The sequence below is a fragment of the Cervus canadensis genome, chromosome 22 (genome assembly GCF_019320065.1).
Source record: "Cervus canadensis isolate Bull #8, Minnesota chromosome 22, ASM1932006v1, whole genome shotgun sequence".
Classification (NCBI taxonomy): Eukaryota; Metazoa; Chordata; class Mammalia; order Artiodactyla; family Cervidae; genus Cervus; species Cervus canadensis.
In genome coordinates, this window is record NC_057407.1 from 23,414,338 (window position 1) to 23,438,822 (window position 24,485).

The 24,485-nt window shown below is 39.7% G+C and overlaps 1 protein-coding gene across 2 annotated transcripts in view; it reads right to left on the reverse strand.

Annotated features, from left to right (window-relative positions):
- ADAMTS9 (ADAM metallopeptidase with thrombospondin type 1 motif 9) overlaps positions 1-24,485 on the reverse strand; it is a 164,275-nt gene that overhangs the window by 110,019 nt on the left and 29,771 nt on the right. For both annotated transcript variants that reach the window (XM_043442385.1, XM_043442384.1), the window contains exons 5-12: positions 23,564-23,647; positions 23,347-23,462; positions 22,335-22,375; positions 22,111-22,216; positions 17,571-17,717; positions 16,037-16,178; positions 11,396-11,503; positions 4,963-5,108 (exon numbers count right to left, since the gene is read on the reverse strand). In XM_043442385.1, coding sequence (XP_043298320.1) covers positions 4,963-5,108; positions 11,396-11,503; positions 16,037-16,178; positions 17,571-17,717; positions 22,111-22,216; positions 22,335-22,375; positions 23,347-23,462; positions 23,564-23,647 — 890 coding nt within the window. The remainder of the gene's footprint in view (positions 1-4,962; positions 5,109-11,395; positions 11,504-16,036; positions 16,179-17,570; positions 17,718-22,110; positions 22,217-22,334; positions 22,376-23,346; positions 23,463-23,563; positions 23,648-24,485) is intronic.

Here is a 24,485-nt window from a genome sequence, read left to right on the forward strand (position 1 = left end):
CAGGCAAGTTGAATCATATATACAAAGAAAACGCACAATGCTGCATGGCCAAAGCTCTGGGAGAATTTTGCAAAGATCATTGTAGGTGTATTCTACCTATAAGGAAAGTTAAACTTTGGTCTGCAAATGGGTTTGAACAAAAACCTCAACACTTATGTTTACTTACAACAAATTAGGGTTAGCACTAGGAAGAAATTTCTAATGATACAACAGGCAGCCTGAGAAGGTAAATGTGTTTTCTGTATCTGGAAGGTTTTAAGAAGGGGTCTAATGACCAATTATGAGGAATGCTGAAAGGCTATTCAAGGGTTAGATGGGATGGACCAAGGGGCCATACTAGCAATCATTAACAACTTTGTCAAATGAATAGTCTGTGGGACTGGATCTCTATACAGTCATTAGTTAATGGCTTTCCCAGAGCAGCCAATTCTCAGTATTTCAAAAGACAGATCTTTTTAGACTTATCATGGGGTTATGTCCTGATTAAACTCATTGTAATTTGAAAATATCTTAAAAGTTGAAAATGCATTTAATACACAACTTACTGAAGAGCCTGCCTTTAATATGCTCAGAATGCTTATGTTAGCCTACAGTTGAGCAAAATCATCAAACATAAAGCTTATTTTATAATAAAGTATTGACTGTCTCATAATGTATTGAATGCTATACTGAAAGTAAACGATAGAATGGTTATCTAGGTACAGAATGGTTAGAAGCATAATAGTTATTTACCCTTATGATCGCATGGCTGACTGGGGAGGTACAGTGGATGCTGCTGCCCAGCATTATCTGGGCATCATACTGCATATTAGCAGCCTGACAAAAGATCAAAAATCAAAATCTGAAGCACTTTTTCTCTTCTGCATGTGCTCCTGCTCAATTGCTAAATCATGTCCAACTCTTTGTGACCCGCCAGGCTCCTCTGTCATGGGATTTTCCAGGCAAGAACACTGGAGTGGGTTGCCACTTCCTTCTCCAGGGGTCTTCCAAACTCAGGGATCGAACTCTCATCTCCTGTGTCTCCTGTATTAGCAGGTGGATTCTTTACCACTGAGCCACCTGGGAATCCTAGCGTATTGCTTTTGCACCATTGTAGAGAAACCTTAAGTCTAACCAACATAGACTGGGGACCATCTGTAAATTCATCCAACTCAATACCTCAAAAAAACTTCCAAATGAGGAAGCCAAAAACTTCACAGTCAAATGAGGGACTGATTTTCTTAGATGAAATGTACGTATGTTTATTTTTCTATTTATGGAAGATTTCATAAGCAGTAGCTAGAGTCAAAGCCTAAATGGGAAATACATAGTTTACAATCTTGTCTTTTTCTCAAATCTATGAGCTTTTTCTTTAATTTGACCTACCAATTTAAAAGCAAAACAGAAGCATAAGAAGAAGGAAATACTTTGCCTTTCTTAAAAAAAATCTGCATGATTTTTTAGTTTGATAGACAGTAACAATTCTGTAATCCAGGTTTGTTCTAGTCACCGGGAACCTCAGAGCCAAATTTAAAGGACAAAATAAGTATATGGCCCAATGGCCTGGTAATGCATCTTTTATATCTAAAGCTTTTTCTTGTTTTGGGACCCCAAATTCTGTTTTTGGTGGTTCTGATTTTAAATTTCATCCTATGACATGTTTCTTATAGATCAGGTGACCATGTACTTGTTTAATTCAGGACATTTTGAGAATTGAAAGGAGAACTATCGATAACTTCTCCAGGATAACAGATGTAAATTGGAACCATCCTTACAAACCAAAACATACGCTTATCTTATATGTAGGACATAAATAAGAAATGGTATAAAAAAGTAAAGCATTTAAAGACAAAACATTAGGGCTCCACTGTCATGATGGTGTACCAACTGGGACCAAAAACATTTTGGGGATATAAAATTAGAGAGGATATGCTTTCCAAAGTTTGTTATTCGAGTATAGCATAATCCCATGCACATGACAAGGCTGCTTCCCTTTTTTAGCTTATCTATATTTAAAGAAAAAATACAGAGCTTAAAGTATCCAGATACTAAATAAATATATTATTGAATACAGTGAAAACAAAAGAACAATCCAGTGTTCTTGATAGAGGCCTACCACGGATTCTAAAAATGGAGCTCGTTATTATATTCTAAGGGCTTCTGAAACTGAGAAGAGCATTTTGCCAGCCAACGTGGGAGCCAGAGGTTTCGTTCTTTCAAACTTCTTGAGAATCAGGACAGCAATCACTGGCACATTCTACATAATGAACCATCTGCTCTGCTAATTTCTCTGAACAAGCTTTTACACTGATTTGGACCTGTTTTTCTCTTTCCAGTGTCCCTCTCTCTTGTCTAGCTGACTTCCCCAGCGCCATCGTAATCTCAATTACGAGAGGCAGACTCCTTCCTTAGTAGTTCACAGGGACATCCCAAAGTGCACATAACTTGGAGGAGTTTAATGAAATGATGTCAGTGCTGACACTCAACAAGGTGGATTGTATTATTTTAAAACTTCCCATGGCAAACATCCAGGACAAGGACATCTAACTGAAGTCTTTAATGATCGGTTCCTAACTTCTAAAGGCGAGTATCTCTGCTTTGCTTTGAAGCTCAAGATCTTTTCCTGCTGAGATCTTTACACTGGGTGCTTTTCTTTGTCTGGCTCATTCCAGTTATGGTATAATTTATCTCTTTCCACACTACTTTTAGAATTGCTCTAACACTATTAAAACAAAACAAACACACACAAAAACAAAAAACCCACTTCTTTTGAATGGAATATTCTTGAGTCAAAATGTTAAAAGTACCTACTATTTGCAATATCCACACCCCCATGATAATAATAGCTTATTATGATAATAACAGGGCTTCCGTGGTGGCTCAGTGGTAAAGGATCCGCCTGCCAAAGCAGGAGATGCAGGTTCAATTCCTGGGTCAGGAAGATCACCTGGAGAAGGTAATGGCAACCCACTCCAGTATTCTTGCCTGGAAAATCCTCATGGACAGAGGAGCCTGGTGGGCTACAGTCCATGGGGTTGCAAAGGAGTCAGAAATGACTCAGTGTCTAAATAACAACAGCAACAACATAATAGGAACAATTTGGTTCAATGTAGCCAAATGTTTTCAGTTTTAAAAAAATTCATCATATTTGCTGCTAGCTTAAAGTGTTCTGTTTTAAAACTTCAACAATATAAGCAGCTTAGATTATGTAACCAATCGATTTTAACAAGCAAGTTGTGGAACAATATATATATAGGATGACCCATACTTTGTTATGTGATACTTATTTCATGCAATACATATTAGATCTATAATCTCTTTTGAAAGTCTGGAATAATGCACAAATTATTTTTTAGTGGTTATTTCTTGTGGGGAGTAGGAATAATAATGACAGTAAGTTTTTATATCATATGCTTTTATATCTGAATTTTTTGAAAACACCTATTATATTTACATTATTTTTTTTAACTTTTAATTTTGCATTGAGGTATCACTGATTAACAATATTGTGACAGTTTCAGGTGAAGAGTAGAGGGACTCAGCCATACATATACGTATGTCCATCCTCTACATTATTGTTTTAAAAACTAATACTAAACAATAGACTTTATGGGAAAATCTAATGTGTATTAGTTTATATACATAGCTACAGGGTTAGTTTTACAGATCAGAGTCTATATCTTATAGCTTTTTACTTGTTCTTAAACATTTATATTATATGGATATGAAATAATCTTGGACTGTGAACAAAGATAAATTAAAATAAATTAATCACCATCTGTGATTTGAACTATACAGAGTGTTTATGTGACCAGGGCTTGCAACCACAGGCTAAAGCTGTATTCTTTTTTGTGTAACAATTCAGATTTTCAGTATTAAAAAATGGCACCTTTGTCAACAGGAGGCCCTTTTCCTGCTCAGGGAGAATCAGCTGGCCTGAGTAGCCATTACTATTTCAGGACTTCAGGGTTATAGACTCTGCAGTAAAACCTGGCCTACTGCACTAGCCCACTTTGCTCCTCAACCTGCTTGCTTCTCTCTCCTATCCAGTCTGTTATCCCTAATATAGGCTGTTAAAAATTAAAGAGTACTGCTGAGTCAAACCGTTTTGCATAATTCCAAAGCAGCTGGTTCTTAAAGATGGCTGTGAGTCTGCATATCTAAAAACTAATCTGGGAAGACCTCTTGGGCTATATAGCTTTGATGACAATAATAGCATGTATAATTTTCTGTTCCTTTAAACTTTATACATCTTAGAACCAGACAAAATATGATATCACTCCTTATAATGAAGATAGCAACTTTTAAAATCTGCTTATAAATAGCCTCTCCCCAAACACATGTCTATCATAATGAGATGCTGGGGGAACATCCTGTGGACTTTATTTGAACATGTAAGTTTCAACAAGGTTTGGCTGGTGGAGACCACTATGGTCACTTGCTGAGAATCATCCTGAAAAGCGGTTGTTGGATGGGACCTCAGGAGTCAGGGAAAAAACAGTTTGATTCAAAAGTAAATCCTGACTTGGGCTTCCAGGTCCCTTGGGGTTCACTAATGCCACCTTGGGGGTCTGTGTGCCCTTTTTAGCATTTCAGTTGCTAAGCAGAATATTAACATTTATCTACAATCTAGATGGAAATGTCCAATTTCTTTGTTTCCTAATGAACATCCACTTGTTCGCTTTATTAACATGCTACCTCAATTCTTGGTGGGGGTTGGGGGGGGCAGTGAGACATTCCCTAATGTCAAAGCAACACAGAGCATCTACCATTTAACAGATAAAGCTTTTAACATAAAGGGTCACAGGAGGAAAATAACACAGAGGGATAGAGCGTAGATACCATGGGTCTGGGAAGTCCTAGAAGTCCACCCACTTTATAATTTGGAAAGAGCTCTTCACTTGCCTCCATTTAAATGACTTCCTCTAGGAATTCTCCACCCCTGCCGCCCCAGTAGTAAGAGCGATGAGCTCAAGGACTTACTCTGGTCTGTTGCACTCGCGAATGGCTGTTTTGATGCCGCCTCCACATGTTCTTGAGCAGGTTCCAAAGTGACTCCAACTTCCCCAGGATCCATCAGTCACAGGGACCTCCATTTCTTTGGGAACACAAAATCCAAACTTGCAGTGCTGTATTTAATAAGGGGAACAGTGAGGGAGAGCTCGGTGCTTGAGGTATTGCAGGACCCACTGTCCTTTTAAATATACCGTACTATCATTGTTTTCCATGTGCTGGTTTGAAATGTTGCAATTTAATTATCTCTGTGAGTAATGGAAATGGTAGGGACTTTAACCTCTTAGTGATTTTAGGCTGTGTCTTCATTTACAACTGGCTTGAATAAAACTGGCCAATGAGTGGCTGGATCCAGGCTGTCAGGGAAAGTCCAATGGCCAGCCTTGAAGCGCTCAATTAGTCTACTTGGAAAAATGAGGCGTGGAAATGGGCTGTCTACTGGTTATAGACAGGGATGAAATGAGTTATTGGATTTGCATAGTGCATCTCCATTAACAAGGCCTAGAGATGTTGTGAGTCTGGTAAAATATAATGCTTTACGGTTCCTCATGGATTTGAAAACCCCATTTTAATTAAATGGGAGAGGGGGGATCAAAGCTAGTTACATGATTCCTATAAACTCACTCTAGCAGAAGATGAAACTAAAGCAAAAATGGACACATTACAGGGAGCCCTAAACTTTATTACTGTTGGATTACTAATGGTTTCATATTCTTCAGCCTGGAGCAGGAAGAGGGCCTTGATGCTTTAAAGCAAAACAAAGTAAAACTCCCCAGCAGGACAAGGGAGTGGAGAAGCCCATTTCAACCCTCTGCCATTGTTGGGGTGTGAGGCCCTGACAAGAAGCCGAGGTCACTGAGCAATGCACAAAGGAAGAGGGGCAGCAGGAGAGTGACGCCCCGCCGCTTGCTCGCTTGCTCAGATCTCTGAAGCGGAGCTGGTGGTGGCCACTGTGATTTATCTGCAGGGAGGACTCAGGTTGGAAGCAGAGTCAGGCGGTGGGGGAGTGCGCGGGGAAAGGGGACAGATAAGAGACTGGTGAAGCCCCAGTCAGCGGCCAGTCCTGGCAAAAGCCTGGCGAACAACTGTTTAAAAGAGCACAGTTAGGCTTTCTCTACTCTTCCCTTATGCTTTTTTCCTTATAATTATCCTCTTGAGTAACTGGGGCCACATTCCTCTCTCTGGGCTGTTTGGCTGAAGCTTAAAAGGTTCAGCATCCAAAGACTCCTGGATAACTCTGTACCCGAGAAATGTGGGCAGAGGCAGCAGTGACCACATCACTCCCCCAAATTATTTTATAGTTGTCTTTACAGCAATCTTGAACATTCCTTGGAATCTATGCACATAAAAATCAGTGAGACACCAGAGGGATCCGGTAGAGAGGGAAGTGGGAGGGGGGATCAGGATGGGGAATATGTGTAAATCCATGGCTGATTCATGTCAATGTATGACAAAACCCACTACAATATTGTAAAGTAATTAGCCTCCAACTAATAAAAATAAAGGAAAAATAAATAAATAAATAAATTTAAAAAAAAATCAGTGAGACAAGTGGGAGGTGACATGGGTAAACCTATGGCTGATTCATGTTGATGTTTGCTAGAAACCAATGAAATACTGTAAAGCAAATATTCCTCAATTAAAAATAAATAATTTAAAAAATCAATGAGAGAGGCAGCCTGGTGTACAGCATCACTATCTAATAATATAACGTGTGCCACACATATAATTTAAGAAATTCTAGCAGCCACATTAAAACAAGTAAAAAGAACACTGAAATTAACTTTAATATCTTTTACTTAGCTCAAAATATCTAAGACATTTCCATATAATCAACATAAAATTGTAACTAAGGTTTTCTTTCCACACTTTTTTCCATGCTAGGTCTTTAACATGTGGTATGTATTCTCATTTTAGCACATTTCAGTTCAGAATGACATTGCAAATGCTCGCTAATCACATGTGGCTAGTGGCTGCCCTATCGGACAGAGCAGATCTTAAGGGGACATAGCTTAGCAGGCAAATGGTCTGGTGGCGTGGGGTGGCCATTCTACAAATTAATTGTGACCTTGGATGAGTCACTGAACTCTAATTCCATAGCTGAAAAATGAGAACCTACTTGCCAAAGTTGTTTGAGTTTAACATGAGACAATGTATGGAAAGCAGCTAACACACTGTTGAGGACAGAGGAGATCCAATTGGAAAAAGGTTTGTGATAATAAGAGCAAATATTTACATTTAATAGCACTTAATAGTTGCCAGGCATTCTTCTAAGTATTATGTATGTATTAACTTACTTAATCCTCATAGCATACTATGAAGTAGGTATTGCTGTTACCCCCATTTTTACAGAAAAGAAAATGGAGCCACAGGGGGGTTGATGTCAAACATCTGTTAAGGAGCTGAGCTGATACTGAAACACAGACAATCTGGCTCCAGAGTGCACACTCTTAACTGTGATACATGCTGTCCTTCTACTGTTAGCAAATGGGAACAATTTTTGATATCTTAAATAGACTGAGATTTAAAAGCAAGACTAATGAGATGGTGAGGTGAGGCTGACACTCTGAGGTGTCTACCCAATATCATTCTGTTCTTCGTCCTTCTTAACAATCTATATTTCCCTGGATTCTTGTATAGGTAGAAATGGTCAAAGAAATGTTAGCAGAATTCATTGGATAAGATTCCTGGGAAGGTCCTTTTGCCTCTTTGCACCTTGTCCTTTGGTTTCATTGTGCCTGGGACTCAGAGTCAATGGCTTGAGCTATAGCAGCCATTTTGTGACCCTGAGGATGATGGCCATTTGAATATGATAGTAGAACAGAAAGCAATTAGGAGCCTGTGTCTCTTATTTTGTACACCTACCATGGCAGCTCCACGACCTGCCTACATCTGACTAGTTTTTGTGTATGTGTGTGTCAGAAAAAAAGCCAATTTTCTTACACTACTATAATTCAGTCTGACCTGAACAAAATTCTTAATTAATATACAATTGAGGTTACAGCCGATGCCCAAATTCAGCCCTCAAATCTTGATATCAGATACACATTTTATAAATTCTACAAACTAAAGAGAACATTCCTACGGCTAGTCATAGACTCCTATAATGAGAAGTTGTCTGGAAATATATTTTTTCCTCACAACACTTCAGTCTTTAGTCTGCTGACCTCTCTATTCTATAGACTCTACCTCCACACAAGAACAATATTCTTCAAAGTGACCATAATTCTCATTAAGTATTACCATAAACCAGGAAAGAGTAAGGGCATAGGTTAGTTAACAATGGATTAAAATGTCCTTATAGGGTCACTTCTTAAAAGAAAACCTAAATAAAAACTCATCTGCAACTTAAATATTTCTTGCTGATATGACCACTGATGGGGGTTCAAAGGGAAGGGAGAACCTCAGAGGAAGAGGGAAGAACCTGATGTGAAAGAGGCTGGAAATGGGGACTGTTTGGCAAATATGCATCAAGTTAATCTATTTTACCAGGAAACTAAACAAACGATCATTATATACTAGAAAAACCATTACATCATAACAAAGCATTAAGCAACTGGTGGAGCTGGAGCCAAAATATAATCGGCCTTTCCTAAAAGCACCCAGAATCATTTAAATGATATTTTACATAAATGTTTTTCTAAAGAGACTGGAAGAAGGACTTGGAGGTCAATTTTGTCCCAAAGAAGCTTAAAATACAAGAGTTTCAAACCTCAGATTTACAAACAGGGTTAAAATGAAAATGTTAATGGATTTAACAAGAGAATGGAAAAAATAAAGGGACATGAGAGAGCCATTCATCAAAATAACATTGTGTCAGCAGTCCAAGACAGATTACTGCTGAGGGAGCAGGGCAGAGAGAAGAGAAAGAAAAAAAAATTTAACCTAGCAGCAAAGGGAGTTAGAATTTGCTAGAGAAAAGGATAAAGTTTTACTGCCAATTCAGTGAAAACAAAACAGAATAGAGAAACACAGAACATTTGTGCAAACATATTCACCATCTTATTTGTAAAATGAATAAATGTTCTTCTGGGAAATAAACACACCAACAGCCATGTCTTTAATATAAGCTACTAGACTTAGCCACTTTACTAAAACAAACTAAAAATGTACCCATCATGTTCTCTGCATAGCTGCTTCTCTCAAAGTGTTCTGAGTCTGCCCTTTGGAATTCCTTGAAGTCTCTTGCTTTTGCTGAACAAACGCATACAAGGTAAATGTTTTTTTGAAAGATTTCCCCAAACCCCCCATTTATCAGGTATGAGATTATACTATAATCTTCTATCTTCTGCTACTGTTACAAAAACAGAAGATTAGAAAAAGACACAACAGACATCTTCCCAAGTACTACATGGAGCTTGGTAGCTTGTACATGACTATTTTACTAAATACAATTCATTTCATCATATGATTGAGAGTTCTTCTTTGTTAAGGTTTTTCCATCAGTAATATGTATCAGATTTAGACAAGTAGGTGGGTATATCAGATTGACTAAGAACCATGACACAATACAAGTGCTATCTTTGAGCTCAAACAGACTCAATTTAAATGAATAGTTGGCTGGTTTCAACTCAGATCAACTAACTAAGCTGTCAATCATGTCTATTGTCATCTCCCAGCAACTGATAGCAGTTGTATGGGTGACTATGTAGAGAAGGACTCTGAAGCTACATCTTCACTGAGGAAGAACGAGTGAATTCTGATGGCTGACGTGGAAACCTGGGAACCGTATTTCTGCTCAAACCTAAGATTCTCTGGCCATCAACACAGTTAAATGTTTTGCAAAAAGTGAAAGGTTCACTCTGACCAAGTAGATATACTTCTAAGTAAGTGAAAGCGGCAGTGCTAAAGTTGATATGCTTATGTCCTTACACAGTTTTGTCAGGCTGCTCTTGGAGAAAGCTGTATTCTCAAATGCTGAGGTCCTAGCCGTAAAGAAGTGAGACCAGAGCTGACAGAGTAACCAAGCTAGGTCAAGTACAAAATCATCTTCATTGTAACTTTATAAAACCACTCTAATAAAATTTAAAAAATTGAAATCACTCTGAGAAATGAGTGGATAAGCTACTAGTTCTCCTGTTTGACCACAGAAACTTCAAGAGCTCAGTGAGCTTGAGTTATGGCCACAGCCTGCAGCTGCAGAGCCTGCAGCCCCTTCAGACACAGAAAGCAAAAAGAAATAGAGAGGGAGGGACAGGGGTGTGTGAGGACTCCACCCTGAGTGAGGCTGAATGACCATGGGCAAGTCAGACTCTTAAGAGTCCCTTGGACTACAAGGAGATCAAACCTGTCAGTCCTAAAGGAAACCAGTCCTGAATATTGGTGATGGACAGGGAAACCTGGCGTGCTGCAGTCCATGGGGTCGCAAAGAGTTGAACACGATTGAGCGACTGAACTGAACTGAACTGAACTGAAGTCACTTCACCTTTGTGTTCCCTATCTATAAAATCAGGGATGGGATAGGTAAGTTCCTCATCTCTGAGGACCACATGTTTCCATGAAAACACTGGGAGCTACTGATTCCTAAAGTGGAAAAAGAGAAAATCAGATGAGAACAAAATAATAAACGTAAGTAAAGTGGACGATGAGAGAAGTGAGGAGAAAGGAAAAAACTTAAGGATGACATGAGACTCAGATATAGTACAGGGATTGCATCACAGGTAAGTGACAGAATACCATTTTCTTTACGAATTTAAAAATCAGGTTCACATCTAAAACTTTAGCTAAGTAAATCCTTAACATATTACCCCCCTTTTTTTTCCTTAAAAAATAGACACCAGGTGCAAAATGTTACAATAATAATACTTGTAGTTGCTGGGACATTGTTATCATTAGGCTATACAAGAAGCAGATTTTGTTTGTTTACTAACAAATAAATGGGAACTATTATAACCAACTCAGAATTTGGATTTGCAAATAACCCAGGTGATATCACAGCTCCATTAAGTGATCAACACTGGCTGGGAAAAGCCTAATATCCAAGTAGTGAACACAGTAAGTCTTTCTGTATTTTCTTGATTTTAAGATATTCCACCAACTTAATAACAGCCTTTTCCACTGCCACTCTAAGAGAGAGAGAGAGAAAAGATATGCTACCCTCACATTAAAAGTTCCCATAAATTGAAAAGCACATTGGAATTTAAAAAACATTAAGAATCAGAAAAATATGTCTAAGGAATTGAAGAAATAATGATAGCTATGTCCCTCATGCCAGTATTAGGCTGTAAGGTAAGTCTGCACAATTTTCAAGAGCAAAGTTGAACCTCCTACACCTCAAAAAAGTATTATGCATGCTGAAACACACTGCATTAACTTACGTTCTCAACAGTGGTGACTGAGCCTACAGCCCACATCTTGCCCACCACTGCCCCAAGACAGGAGGACAGATTGGGGTGTTACTTGCCTTTCCAGGCTCTTCACACTCGGTTCCATCAGCCCAGGGCGTGTGCTGAGTCCGGCAGCCTTTGTGCGCCCCATCCACGTTGTTGCACCAGAGCCGTCTGCACTGCATCTGCGCAATTCAGTTGAAGACAATTCAGTGACAGTGTGACGGTGACAGTGTGACGGTGACAGTGTGATGCAGTGACAGTGTGATGCAGTGACAGTGTGATGCAGTGACAGTGTGACGGTGACAGTGTGACGGTGACAGTGTGATGCAGTGACAGTGTGATGCAGTGACAGTGTGATGGTGACAGTGTGATGGTGACAGTGTGATGCGGTGACAGTGTGATGCGGTGACAGTGTGATGGTGACAGTGTGATGGTGACAGTGTGATGCAGTGACAGTGTGATGGTGACAGTGTGATGCAGTGACAGTGTGATGGTGACAGTGTGATGGTGACAGTGTGACGGTGACAGTGTGACGGTGACAGTGTGACGCAGTGACAGTGTGATGCAGTGAGTGTGATGGTGACAGTGTGATGCAGTGACAGTGTGATGGTGACAGTGTGACGGTGACAGTGTGATGCGGTGACAGTGTGATGGTGACAGTGTGATGGTGACAGTGTGATGCAGTGACAGTGTGATGGTGACAGTGTGATGCAGTGACAGTGTGACGGTGACAGTGTGACGGTGACAGTGTGACGCAGTGACAGTGTGATGCAGTGAGTGTGATGGTGACAGTGTGATGGTGACAGTGTGATGGTGACAGTGTGACGGTGACAGTGTGATGCAGTGACAGTGTGATGCAGTGACAGTGTGATGGTGACAGTGTGATGGTGACAGTGTGATGCAGTGACAGTGTGATGCAGTGACAGTGTGATGGTGACAGTGTGATGCAGTGACAGTGTGATGGTGACAGTGTGATGCAGTGACAGTGTGATGGTGACAGTGTGATGGTGACAGTGTGATGGTGACAGTGTGATGCAGTGACAGTGTGACGCAGTGACAGTGTGACGGTGACAGTGTGACGGTGACAGTGTGAAGCAGTGACAGTGTGATGGTGACAGTGTGATGGTGACAGTGTGATGCAGTGACAGTGTGATGCAGTGACAGTGTGATGGTGACAGTGTGATGGTGACAGTGTGATGCAGTGACAGTGTGATGCAGTGACAGTGTGATGGTGACAGTGTGATGCAGTGACAGTGTGATGCAGTGACAGTGTGATGCAGTGACAGTGTGATGGTGACAGTGTGATGCAGTGACAGTGTGATGCAGTGACAGTGTGATGGTGACAGTGTGATGGTGACAGTGTGACGGTGACAGTGTGATGCGGTGACAGTGTGACGGTGACAGTGTGATGCAGTGACAGTGTGATGGTGACAGTGTGATGCAGTGACAGTGTGATGGTGACAGTGTGATGCAGTGACAGTGTGATGGTGACAGTGTGATGCAGTGACAGTGTGACGGTGACAGTGTGACGGTGACAGTGTGATGCAGTGACAGTGTGATGGTGACAGTGTGATGGTGACAGTGTGACGGTGACAGCAGGCCAGGCAGGCTGCTTTCAACAGTCGTTCTGCCAGGGGCGCACAGTATAGGTTAGAAAGGGTTGTTTTTTTTTTTTTCTTGGTCTGATAAATGATAAAATATTCCAATGAATACAGAGGGCAGCCCAGGAGACACACTTCTATGTCTGGTAGGGTTTGCAGGGATGTCAAAGGGGAACCACTGTGCAACAGGAACATACAAGATGCCATTTGATCCTGGTAACGTCTCCCCAAATTACAGATGAGGAAACTGAGGCTGGCAGAACATAGTGCAGGTCAGTGTCACAATGCAAGTGTATGATGTGAGTTTAGGTTTGCAATGAGCTATGACTGGAGAGTGGGTTTTGATTTCTGTTGTGATTAGTTTTGGTTTGACTTGATGTTAAAACTAGTATTTTTTCCTACTAAGCCATACATATGGCTCTTTTCTAGAGGTTTCGGGGTTGTCAGAAGAAAAGAAGGGACAAAATATCAGTAATATTTTAGGCATACAAAAAATATGAACAATAACATAATGGATACCCATATGTCCACCTCCCAAATTAAGAAAGAAGACTTCATGGGCCCAGCCTTACACACTCATTCTCAATCCCAATCCCTTCTCTTTCTCCACATAACCACTGTTCTAGTGATGCTCATCAGCTTACCATTCCCACTGCTTTTACTGTGTGTGTACATGTGCTCAGTCATGTCCGACTCTCTGCGACACCATGGACTGTAGCCTGCCAGGCTTCCCTGTCCGTGGGATTTTCCAGGCAAGAACACTGGAGTAGGCTGCCATTTTCTCCTCTAGGGGATCTCCTGACTGAGGGACCAAACCCGTATTTCCTGCACTGGTAGGTAGATTTTTCACCGCTGAGCCACCTGGGAAGCTTATTGCTTATACTACAAATGTTTAAATATCTACTGATAATGCACAGTACTTTGGCTTTAAACAAATCAATGTTATTCGATACTTCAGAACATACAGATGCATCCTACAATTTGCTATTTGCTTCCTCTATGCACTGTGATTTTTAGAGTTATCCAAGTTGATATATTTAGCTCTATTTCAGGCCATACTATTTTTTTTTCTTGTAGTATAGCTTGTTTTTATTTATGCCACAAATATTTCAAAGAAATTACAAAATACTCAAATGGAAGGAACACAGAAACCACAATTTCTGGGTGTCTACTCTGTTCACACTGTGTAATCTCAAGGCAAACTACCCATATATACATTTAGCTTCAAGATACATATAAACGTAGCAAATCAGAATGTACTCTCTGCTCTGCCGCAGTGAAGTGAAGCACAACTTTGATGACAGTGAACAAGATACACGCAAAACATGGAAGAGCAAAACTCAACTCCAAAGCAAGGTAGGAAACCAAGGAGTTGGACTTCAAATACACTGCAGAGGCCTAGGGTCTCCTACACACACTGGAGCTCACCAGGTGAGCTTTTCAGGTTGTGGGTTTCCACATGGAAGAATCCCAGTGTTTCACCTGCGGACAAGGGGAGAAAACCAAAATCTAACGAGAAAATGCCTTCAGACTGTTTTCAAGTACAGACTTCAAAGTACTTCACTCTCTTCTTTGGAAACGTGGATGATAGAGAGAGGACAGAAAGAAGGTTTAACTGAACGGTAGGCATCATGGAGTTGCAAAGAGTCAGATACAACTGAGTGACTGAGCACACACACACAGGCATCATGTCCTACCCAAAGGGAGAAGACGCAGGGCAGGCAGGAGCAGGGCGTCTGTGTAGGACTGGGAACATCAGGAGCACCTGGCAGGAAGGAGCCTGGCTCAGAGGGGAAGAGCCTGCAGTGAGAGCCTGCCCAGGTATCATGTCACTAGCCCCAGGGACACAAGTGTCCTTAGCCAAAAAGATAATTGTTCCCATAATGACGAGAATAAACCATACTCACAATAGAAAAATTCAGAAGGTACTATTTTTTTTTTTAATAGAAGAAAAAGTTTTAAATGACCCAGTCTTTTCTGAAGCTCTTCTCCCCCTTTTACATTGAGAAAATACTCAGTAATATAATTCTTTATCCTGGTATTTTAATTTAAAACTATAGCTGGAGCATGTTCCCATGTACAGTCACTTTTCAATTTTTGTATAATAATATTCCATTAAATGGAGATGGTGCAGTGGTCAAGAATCCGCCTGTCAGCGCAGGAGACGCAAGAGGCTCGGGTTCAGTCCCTGGGTTGGGAAGATGCCCTGGAGGAGGAAATGTCAGTCCATTCCAGTATTCTTGCCTGAGATATTCATGGACAGAGGAGCCTGGTAACGGGTTCACAGTCCACAGGGTCACAAAGAGTCGGACGTGACTGGGCAATTGAGCAAAGCACACACATGAGTCTGCTTAACCTTTCTATTCTTGTGCTTGCAGGTCACGTCTAATGTTTGCTATCGTGAATAACAGAGAAATGAATATAATCATGGGTACACTTTACACAAAATATTTTGTTATTTCCATGGAACCGCTGTTCACCAGCTATCTCTGAACCTCTCCCAGAAAAACAAACACCCAAAGGAATAGAATGGGGCATCCCATAGAACAGTTCTGCTAAGCCTCTTGTTAACCACTGGATCATATCATTGGTCCAAATGTTCATAACACATACATCAAAGAATCACACACTTGCCAGTTGAGCTACCACCAGAAGTGATTTCAAGCCCCAGGCAGTCATAGGACATGGTATTGATGAGCTAAAACAGGGAAACAGTTTTGTCTCATGAGTTACTGAATCTAGAAGAGTCCCTATAATAAAAGTCTTCTGGACAAGCTGGTGGGAAGAAAAGGAGACACAGAGAGAAAAAGGCTGAGCTCTGTCATTACCAGCTCTGTTACTTTGTCCCCCCTGAGTCTCACTTACCCACTTATAAAATAAAAACCATAATGGTATCTTCCTTTTGGGCTGAGAATGAACTGACAAAGTGCAGGAAACTTCCAACACTGAGAACTATTACTGTTTATCCCCATCATCATTATTACTATTATCCTTAATAGCTAATGGACCACTCAATGAGTGGTGTATGTTAGCATTAGAATCCAATGGAAAACTATCAATAAAAAAAAGTTCACAATCCAGTTTTGAGGGTAGATAGAGACCCCAGACACTTACCATATACGGGCACACCTGAGAACCTGGTCCAAAAATCAATTCACATTGTTTATTCACGTTGTAGAGGAGGCCTGGCAGTTGATGAGGCAAAGGATAGGGTCTATATTCAGGTTCGTTAAGCAAACATTCGCCGTAACCAGTGCTGTGGGAAGCAGAAAAATACAGGTGGTAAGGGCAGTGGATAAGATGTGACTGTCAAAGTCTCCAAAAGACCGTGAATGTCATTCTGTCATTTTAATGGTAGCAGAGGTTGTTCTTTTGTGGTTTTGTTTTTGTTCTATTCTTTTCATCCAAATTTGAGTCCAGAAGCTGAAGTTCTACTTTTTGGTGTATACTTGTTTGTGGAACACAAACCACACATACAACACACATGTATGAATGCACGCTCAGTCACTTCAGTTGTGTCCGATTCTGTGACCCCATGGATTGTAGTTCCCCAGGCTCGTCAGTCCATGAGACTCTCCAGGCAAAATAGTGGAGTAAGTTGCCATTTCCTTCTCCACGTATACAACCAGGGGGAAATGTATACCTGCTTCAGCCTTTATCACATTTCAGGGCAATTACTCTGAAATGTTTATTTTTTGTCATCTTTTCCAATAGAGTATAAGCTTCTTAGGGGTAAAAAGCTTGTTTTGGGTGAAAAAAGTTTGTTTTTCACCCAAATATGGGATCCTGTCCATAGCAATCAGTGTTTAGTAAATATTTGCTGATTGAATGGGTAAGTGAATCAATGACTACAGTCAGAAACACTTTAGATCATCCGGTTAAAAAAAAAAAAACAAAAACCCCAGCAACCTGCCAGTTCTTCCATGTTTCTGCAAACACATCTTCTGGAAAATTCACACCTGGTGAGTTCTGATTAACAAGCCCCCTCTTCCCTGTGGTTGGGGAAATATACACCCAGTGACCTTGGGATAATCACTTAACCTTCTGTACATCTGGGAGAGAAGAGCAATAAATCTATGACACAAGAATATTGTATAAAGTAATTGGATCCTTGAGCATCCTGGTGGGAAACTTTAAAAAAAAGCAAAAAAGAAGGAGAAAGAGGGAAGGAGATAAAGAGAGACAGAGAGAGGATGTTTTTAATTCAACAACATGGAGGTCTGTGCAATTTTTATGCATCCTGTAATGTTCTTTGGGGATGTCTCACTTCCCTATCTCTTTCCAACCCCAAATTACTAACTCAGAAGCACATAAATATTTGCCTTCCTTCATCATGTTATCACATTCATGGTCTCTTCCCCAAGACCTGAACAGATTTTATAGCTTTACCAAGAATGAAGCAACATTTACATATTCTCTTTAAGATCTCAACATTTTCTTCAGCTCAGTCTGCAATCTTCTGGGTGCTGGCGAGGACATGAACTACACAGATGTCAGAGAGTATTTTTCTTTTCCCTCCTCCCAGGAATGTCAACAAAAATAACAACTCAAAAGGAATGCTTGACTCTACGTTTTCTTTCCCACAATGAGTTCACTGCATGTAGGCCAGATACTAGCATGAAGGCTGTACTCAAAGTTCGAGTCTTACTCTAAAAATTCAGTGATATATTTTCGACTGCACTTTGACCACATCCAGGGGTTGGTGTTGAAGTTCAATGTTGGGGCCATGACGTGCTGGGGGCTCTTGATTCCTTCTTCTTTGCACTTATTGTTGTCATCATGAGGCATGTTGAACCTAAGGCCAAGAAGACAATGATTAAAAAAAGTCAATAAATAATAAGGGACTGAGCTGTTATAATTGCTCTGAGAACACAGCTAAGAGAAAAAATTTAACAGACTACTGCATTATGGATAAGAATCTGAATCCTGGTGAGCAGAACAAAACTTACTAGAGGATTAAAGGTAGAGAGTAGAATAAAACATACTTCTGACTCAACTGAATGTAAAGTAACTTTAAAATGTAAAAAAAAAAAAAGAAAGAAAAAGATGTGAACTGGGCCATTACTTGGCTTAGTTGTATTTTGTGGAATTGCAGAGGCTCTGCACGTGCTGTAGCTGGTGCTAGAATACAGGAGTTGGAATTCCTAACAAGCTGTTAAAGGCCAATTTATAGAGTCAAGAATTTGGCAGGTTATGATAACACTGTTCACATAAAGAGTCAGTCAAGTGTCAAAACCTGAAGCCAAAAGCTTTCTAATGAGAGGCTCACGGTGGGTCTTGGCATCTCCTCCTTTTTGGGTCAGGCTGACAGATGCTAAAACCATGTAAGTATACCGTTATAGAGCTATACAAAGTTCGTGCACAATAAAACCCATTAAGGAAAGCTGCAAGCACAGAAACCAGAGGCGTGCCAATTCAGTTGGCTTAACTTAGAGGTGGCAAATAGTTTCAAGCTTCACGCCAATGACAACTGATTGGTACTGGCTTCCTGAAAATCTGGGCACAAAAGAATTCTTAAACTAATCCAGGTTCCACCCCAAAAAACGGTTATGATGGAGTGCCAACGTCCTCTTGGGTCTGGGAGGGAACTCAGCAGCAGCATTAACACATATTTGCCATTCTTGGCTTAGAGAAAGGAAGTGGGGAAAAAAATGACAGGAAGCATGTCTCAATCCAGAAACATCAGTTGTATGACCCACATGCCTTTCTCAGTAAGATAATTATCCACTGGGCAACAACCCCACAAGGGCTCTCCTCTTTGGATGACTATTCCTAATCACAAAACCGATGGATCTGACTAACTTGGCATTTAGGGAGAAATTCCCCTTACTAGTTCATCTTTAGATATGAAAACAAGAAAGTCAGACAGAAGTAAATTGACTTGCTTTATATAAAAATTAAAGCTGGAATAAAAGTCTGTGAGGTCCATCCCAGTAATTTCTCATATTTTATTTCCTTTTTCTTTTAAAACCTTAGGCCCCTCAATAACTGCCAGATGGGAAAACTCCAACTCTTCTGGTTGGACTCAATAGTAATAGATGCTTAAGAGTCTGTTTTCTTAAAGGAATGACTGCCCAGGATTCTAAAACCCAGACGCAGATTCAGTGTAACACCCCCATCAACAAATCTAACACAAGAAAAGCTTTCAAACCCTGTTTGTTTCTCTCTGGTGCAAAGGAGCTCATGTTTATTCCCCACGCCACCATGACTTGATAAAATCCAGTTTATTTCATCATGTAAACAGAAAACTTTTTTTTTTTTCATTCAAGTGTCAAGCACGTTTGTTCACAGCAGGGGTTGTATAACAACCATTCATCGAGCACTTACTAAAAAATAATTACCAAGACTTTTTTAGCATTCACAATGCACTAGTCAGTGTGTTAAATGCATTTGATGTTTATTTAACTTAACTACTTATTTGACCCAATGAATAGTGTGCTATTACTATTCACATTTTACAGAAGAGGAAATTGGGAAGTAGGAGGTTTAACTATTTGATCAAGGTCACATGATTATTAAGTGAGCTAGAACTGGAGTTTACTTCAGTCTAATACCTCCTGTTTTGGAATATATATAAACTACATTCTCTCCTATGAGGCAAGATGTGGACAATTTTTCAGGAACACTGTGTAAGGATTTCTGTGTTCAGTAGACACTCAATTACTTCCCCACTTCTTCCTGACTCTTAGATTCTGAGTGTCTATGAAGCTGGTACAAGGAGGCAGGAGCTATTTTTGAAGCATCCAATGATGCTCAACAAATAGAAGGTTGGTTGCTTTTTCCTCTGAGCAGCTCTTGGATTTTATTTTATCAGAAAGTCATGATCATAACAACTTAACATTTAATTTTGAAAAAGTTAATTAGAAAAATTTGTTAGAGAATATGATAGGAAATTAAAAAAAAAAAAAAGATTTCCACTTTTCTTAACAAAAGAACAAAGTTAACTCGAGGAAACAAAGTGCCAAAACAAAAATAATTCATTAACAGGCTAGGAATACACTTTCTGTTTAAGCCACAACTCATGTCATTCACCAATTACTTGATTTCTTACTTCCTGACACTTTTGAGATAAGGTGTATATGTATTGTTTCCATCTTACAGGAAGGGAAATAGCATATATTTTCCTCAAGTCAAAGGGAATGTTGTAACAATTCAGTCCAGATCTTGGCTATCTGGCTACCTGCTGACTTCTACCCTAGAACTGGTGCTCCAACATCATATGCTCTTATGCCATCATTAGCTACCACGATTTGGCTGGCTACTACAATTTGGTTAACTTAATATCTCTAAGTCAAACACACAGACTTAATAATATCTACCTTGTGGTGATTATAAAGATTAAGGGAGATAATATACATGAAAGCTCCTGGAAACATGTCAACAGCATAGTTTTTACAGGGGGAGTTGTCCATTAACTGTGAATTAAGACTTCTATATGGCATAAATATTTTGTTGTTGCTATTTAAAATTCTTATGTTCCTTAAAATGTCAATTTTATAAAATGGCTGTCTAAAAGAGGTTTATAAACTCTTTTGGGAAAAGGAATTAATAGGAAATTAGTTATATTTCTTTACACAGTATATTTTTGTTAGCCCTATTTTGGGAGGAAATGTTAATCTGTTAATCAAATACACCCTTGCCCTTGGAATACATTCTTATCTCTGTAACTCTCCCTGTTCCAGGTTCTGGGGCAGGAATAGTTGTCCCATTGAAACGTCACCCTATTCCTCACTATGAAATCTACATCTTTTATTTAAAGGTCTAAAGTAATTTACTAGGTTTCATGTAAAACAAATAAATGAAAAATCCTCCAAAGATTCTGTTAAAATAAGTATGGGGGAACTGAGTTAAAATCAACACCCGAGCTAAAATCAATACAGGACTTGTCAGAACCTTTACTTCATGGCATTTGGCCTTGGCACTCCAAACATGGCTAGGAAAAAAATTTTAAATCACTGGATTACAACACTCTTATTTCGTCCCATGTACCGTTCTCTTGGAATCAGTGTAAGAGTACCAAACTTTGGGAAATGTTGGTAGAACCAGTAATTTTCAAATCTAGTTCCAAGAAATCCTTGAGTTTCAGGAACGTATTTGAGAAATCAAGGGACAGAGAGACAGTTGACTAGGAAGGACTCTGATCCATCACAAAGGCTTAATTGAAAGTCATGCCTTTTTTATTCTGTAAATATTGAGCACCTGATGATATTTCCTTGAAGAATAAAAGGAGTATGCTCTTCAAATATGCTTGAAAATACATTCATTATATGTGGAATTGGGATAAGAGATTGTGGAACTGGGATTAGAGATTCCTCTACATATGCATATTGCATTACACCTACCATAGTACACTGCATATAAAGTGCCTTCAAAAAACATTTGGCAAATGAAAGAGTTTGCTTAATAGATGATGTTATCTCTAAAGTAAACATCTGACATGCAGATCAATACACAGCTATTTTTGAAAATTATTTCAAAAAGGTATAACATAAGTAATTTAATCACTGCAGAAAGAAAAGATGGCAGATAAAAAACTGGAATAATTTTGAGTAAATTTATACTGTTTTGCTCCACATTCTAACAAGGCTTTGTCGCTAAAGAACAAAAATGAAAAGCCAATTCCACAATGACCAAACACTTAATGATCATAAATAAGAAATGGTTTCTTTCTTCTCTGTATCTTTGTTCATTCTTTCCCCTGAAAGAGGGTCACTTCTGTTCTCAGAGGCTAGTATCTGAAGGACAAACTTGTATAACCAGAATCAGGAATGATCTGGGTTTGGGAAAATTGTGCAGGCCACAGCAATGTTGGAGGGCCCTAGTAAACAAAGATATTATGTCAGATAAATTTTCTGGGCTGATATACTCTCTGCTTCAGTGGAAGGGGTAGAAAGACCCCCTTTCTTCCACTTTGAAGTAGGAAAGGAGCATATTAGACCTTGCCTGGTAAACCTGTTTACCAGCTAAGCCAAAGAGACACATGAGCTAAATGCAGGGTGCATTGCGTTTACTCAGCTTTCTGAAGTCAAAATCATTTCTCCCAACAAGGTTTAAAGCTTTTCAACCCTGCAAACTATGCCTCGAGAAGTGTCTTACACCTTTTAAAGTCCAGTGAATGCTCACTGATGCGAAGGAACAAAAGTTTTAGGTCACTCCAAATTAAATGAAAATATGGAAAAGAAACATACACATGGCCCAGTTCATGGGCTATTGTAAAAGCTGTACTCAATCCGCTATCTTCACTGATAGAGCAGCTTCTGTATGGATCACAAATGGTTCCCAGTTCAGCCAGACCTATTAGAGAGGAAAACAAACAAACAAACAAGGATTTACTTTAAAAAGCATTTGTGGCTTGGAAGAAAAGCATGTCATAAAGTGTTGAAGCCAGAGCGGATACGCACAGTGGACTCACCTAATGTATCACATTTGTCATGAGCTCTGCAGATATCCTGTCTGAAAGCAAAGCAGACTTGCTTTAGGGCCTTGACACCCAACAGTAAACATCAATGCAAGCAAACACTTCAGCCTTTCACTACTTTAGGGATGGGGAGGGATGACAAAAACCTAGTTAACAGAGCCAAGGGTTTGCAACTCAAAAAATTTATGAATCACTCACTTACAGATTAAAAACTACATTGAGCCATCTCCTGTCAACCAGGGTGGCCAAGGGCAAATGAAAACCTTTCCATCCAGGATTTTCCTCATACCTTGAAACAAGTGATTCTACTTTCTGAAAAAACATTCTGAGAAGGCTATAACTGCCTTTCACTTAAGTTTAGTTAAGAATTTGTGGCCATATCAAAGACGGTTGATGGAAGACATGACTAGGCCAGCATACTTCTGTACTGTCTGAGCCACCAGCGAAGCCCAAGGCCAGCACACTTCTTTGTTGCCCTGCATAGCGTTTTAAATATTCTGAACTAGAAGCTACCATTTAAAAACTAGGAGCTTTCACATTTTCAAAAAAAAAAAAAAAATCCTCATTTCTGGCTTCTTACAGAATCACAAAAGCTGGCAAGATTGTATGTATATCCTGCACAGTCTGAATGGCAGCTGCCCCCTCTATAAGGGCGTTTACTTTCAGGACTGTCTAACACACTTATTGCCTACCTTAACCAGCTGTGAGTCTGTCCTCTCCCCCATGCACCCTCAGAGAGCATCTGACAACATCTGGACAATACTGTGGCTGTCACAGTCAAGAGGAGGGAGAGCTGCCAGTATACAACAGGTAGAGACAAAGGATGCTGCCAGCCATCCTGCAGGGCACAGGGCAGTCCCCACAGCACAAAACTATCTGATCCAAAATGTCAACAGTGCTAAAGTTGAAAAACTCTGGACTAGGGGCTGACTATCAGCAATATACAACCTTATCCCCTCAACTTGACCAGAAACTAAAAGACTGGAAGGATAAGACATCCATATACCTCGTCACAAGAACCGCTGTATCATGCTGGATTCCACCTGGATGGTTCTTTGAATGCTGCCACTGGCAAAAGTTTTTTAATGTTGTCTGAGCATTAAAAGATATGGAAGGTCCTTCCTAAATACAGACAAGAATTATGGTTGATCCACTGTAACAACACCAATTAGATATGCCATTTAGGACACAGAGAGAAGAAAAAAGAAATAAAACTTTATTACCTGTTCATTATGAATCACAACTAAATTCACAATAACAATATTAATTAAATTTCCAATACTTGGGTCTTTATAGATAGAGGCTACCTGCAACCAAGATAAATTTTTCAAAGTTAATTGTGAATTCTTTGTAAGCAATAAGCAAATCACTTCTTATGGTCTCCATGGCTTTTTATGTTTGATAAACATGCATTTTGGAGTTCTGAATTTTCATTCAGTCAACAAATATTTCTTAAAAGTCTCTTCGTAAAATGCACAGATGGCAGTTTCAGAGAGTAATAAACGCAAGCAAGTTTAAATTTCAAGGTGTTTTCCAAGGAAACCACACGGCCATGTAACTTAGCAGTTCTCAGTGCCAAAACACTGGATAATAATTTTTGATCAAGTTGAAGCTGGACTGCCATTTATGCAATCTCACATGGACAACAAGCTTGCTAATACTGCTGGTGTACCAAACATTTATATTCTCCATAATCTGGTAACTTTTTTTTTCTCCATTAATACCGTTAATTATGAGAGCTATACCCATTGAATGCTTGCTGTAGCCTAGATCCTTGCTAAAAACAGCATATGCCTTTGTATTTAGTCCCCATAGCAACACTCAAACTAGGTATGTCCATAATCTTTGCTCAGCAAATGAGAAAAATGAGGCTCAGAGAAGTTAAGCAACTTGTCCAAGGCTAAACAGAGAGTGGTAAACAGCAGAGCTGGAATTCTCAAGCAAGATCAATTTGACCTTAAGTCCATGCTTGTCATTAAAATTCTTGACAGGTCTGAATTTATGGGGCAGAAATGGAGTTGAGTCTGTAAAAGGCATGACTAGGTTTTTCTTTCCCTCCACCAGAATAGGAGAGGGCTGGGGCAAATGAGACTGAACTTGAGGAACGGGGTGAGGGAGAGTGGGGGGAAGAGGCAAGTGGGTAGG